Genomic DNA, 2,700 nt, shown 5'->3' with positions numbered 1-2,700 from the left:
AATCAATTAACGAATATCTTCCTTTACTTCTACTTTTATTGCTTCGCGAGTGCCTCACGTCCCTCTCGTGGAACCGCCAGGGCTGGTTTGTCATCGCCACGGAGCGGCCCCCGTGTCCCCTGTCTTAATTGTTCCTCGAGGACCCGCTCTGGGTGCGTACCATGCGCTGTGCCTCGCTCGAGCGCAGCGGGGCCCCTCGATGTTTGGTAGCCTTTTTTTATTTTGAGAAGAAGCGTCGGTATTGCTCTTGCACCCCGACGAAGGGTTTTTCCTTGAAGCGGTGTCCGGCTGACGGTCTACTACAGTTAGGGCGAAGGTTTTTAGGAGTTTTCGGGGGTCTATGCACGTGTCCTTTCTTAACTGGATTTTGTATTGTATGTGTTTGTTTTGTACCGCGTGGCTCCCATTGGTCTAAAAAAAGTGATATCTGATTGGCTCCTCGGATGGCGGGAAAAATCTTAGAAAAGTGGATATAGGCGCCTAAAGGCGCGGGATTTGCGGTTCAAGGTTCGAGTACGGAAGTTGTCATCGGCAGTTTGAGAACCGCGCGAGATAGGGGCGCGACTCCCGAGTGTGCGACCTGCTGCCTCAGGGCGAGAGCCAAGTGCAATATATGAATGTGTAAACCATTTTACATCGTCCCTTTGTTGCGTTGTGTGACTTCCTTGACTTTCTTTTGTGAGCGGACTTTGGAAACCTTAGAAATCGACACCAACGAACAAATCACGCGAGATTTTTGTTGGTTAGATCAGGTTAAGATAGGGAGTACTTTACGGCGGAGCAGCTTTCCAGTGCTTATCGTCTATTCATCAAGATGTTCCGCGTTTCTACTTATGCATCATTGTTTTATCAGCCCCGACGACTGGAGGCTTTATGCATTGGAGTCGTGCTTCATAAAATATTTGTTTTTATGATTCTTGTTTTCTGCTTACTCTGGTGCGTTCTTTTGACGTGACTTGTAAATTAAAAAAGTAAAATGCAAATGCTTCCTGGTGGGAAATTTCCGGGGCATCATTTTTATGTATCATAATCATCCCAAAACCAATATGACAACTTTATTTTAATTACTTAATAGAAGAATGCATAGTTATTAGAAAAAATGAACATGCTTTTATTTTCTCTTGAACTTTCTTTTCTTTTTATCTTGTCCCCCTTTACCCTCGTTGGTCCGGCCCCCCGCGAAATGAAATCCTGCGTACGCCACTGGTTACCGCTAACACTGGGCAGCAGCGGCCCATTTCTTCACTCCCATTTCGCACTTGGTTAGCAGAACACGCAAGCCACCACAGCTGCGGCACCATGGGGCTGCCAGAGTCGAGTTCTTAACGATCGCCTGTAGACCTTTACAAGCATCGCGATTGAACCTTCTTAACGTCCCAAGTGAATGATTACCTACCTTAGGCGGCAACGGCAGAATGTAATAACCGCGCCGACATTTCTTGCTTTGTCGTGTCATCCCAACAGACTGGATAGGAGCATGCTATGGCGACAAAGTGGATACCTTTGACCGTGACAGCCGCAGGGGTGACACCTCCCCCCAGACCAACTGGTCGGACCCAGACAAGCAGCAGAAGCACCGACGACCGAGCAAGCACCCGTGCCGCTTCTGTCCTCACTCATGCCCTTCCGCAACGGCTGTCGCCATTCACGAGAGGACTCACACTGGCGAGAGGCCCTTCAGTTGCGGTGACTGCGAGAAAACGTTTTCGCGGAAGTCTCACTTGATAGGTCACGTTAGGATTCACACCGGAGAGAAGCCGTTTAAGTGCAGCACGTGCAGCAGGGCGTTTACTCAGAAATCCGATTTGACGATTCATGTGAGGACTCACACAGGAGAGAAGCCTTACCGGTGCAACACGTGCAGCAGGGCGTTTACACAGAAATGCAGTTTGATGGTTCATGAGAGGACTCACACAGGAGAGAAGCCGTTCAAGTGCGAGACCTGCGGTAGAGCATTTGCGGCTGATACCAATTTACGCAGTCATCGGAAGACACATCGGAAGTGATCAGAACCCTGACGGTGCATCATAGTTGTGGAGGGGATTCAAACGAAATACTCGAGCACCGATGTGCGTTCATTTGGCTTGGCGATAGACCTGCAGGGGTTCTACTTGCAGCAGAGTGTTTTTTCGCGTGGTTCAAATCTTTCAGCCTCTTACTTATCGCGTAAACACAGATACGTAAACACAGAAACACGAAAGAAAAAGAAAATACTTGATGCCAAGCCTTTTATTAATTTAGAGTCATTAATCTCGTGCTGCACCTGGAGCCTCTGGGTTGTCTGTAGGGTCACTTATGTTTCTTACAAATCGGCCTACTCATGACCATAAATAGACGAACTTATAAAATAACTAAGGTCTTTCAATAGCAGCAATCTTGAATATTTCAATATTGAATTCGTCAGGATTTTAAATATTCGAAATTCCTCTTGTAGTAGACAGATCATATACATTTGTTGTACTAAAGGCAAAATTGACTCCATTGTGTATATTCATGTATCTAAAAACTGCGTATGCATAATCCATTTAAATATTAGCGGAAAACAAACAGCGCAAGGACAAGGACAGAGTAGAAGGCGGTAGACACACACAGCGCTGACTTACAACTGAGCTTTATTGGCACTGACAACATGTATAAATACACAATTTGCCCTGCCCAAAAGCCAAGAAAAGAAACACAAGAGGAGGACTACACGTGTTC

General features: G+C 46.6%; 1 protein-coding gene across 1 annotated transcript; it reads left to right on the top strand.

The window, feature by feature from the left end:
- The first annotated feature begins 1,299 nt into the window (after positions 1–1,299).
- LOC121834088 (zinc finger protein 664-like) lies at positions 1,300–2,006 on the top strand. Its single transcript, XM_042287832.1, has 2 exons — positions 1,300–1,318; positions 1,465–2,006. Exons 1-2 carry the CDS (start codon positions 1,300–1,302, stop codon positions 2,004–2,006), a joined length of 561 nt encoding a protein of 186 aa, XP_042143766.1.
- Positions 2,007–2,700: the final 694 nt, after the last annotated feature.

Source organism: Ixodes scapularis, unplaced genomic scaffold (genome assembly GCF_016920785.2).
Source record: "Ixodes scapularis isolate PalLabHiFi unplaced genomic scaffold, ASM1692078v2 ptg000494l_1__unscaffolded, whole genome shotgun sequence".
Classification (NCBI taxonomy): domain Eukaryota; kingdom Metazoa; phylum Arthropoda; class Arachnida; order Ixodida; family Ixodidae; genus Ixodes; species Ixodes scapularis.
This window is presented reverse-complemented; position numbering and strand designations above follow the sequence as displayed.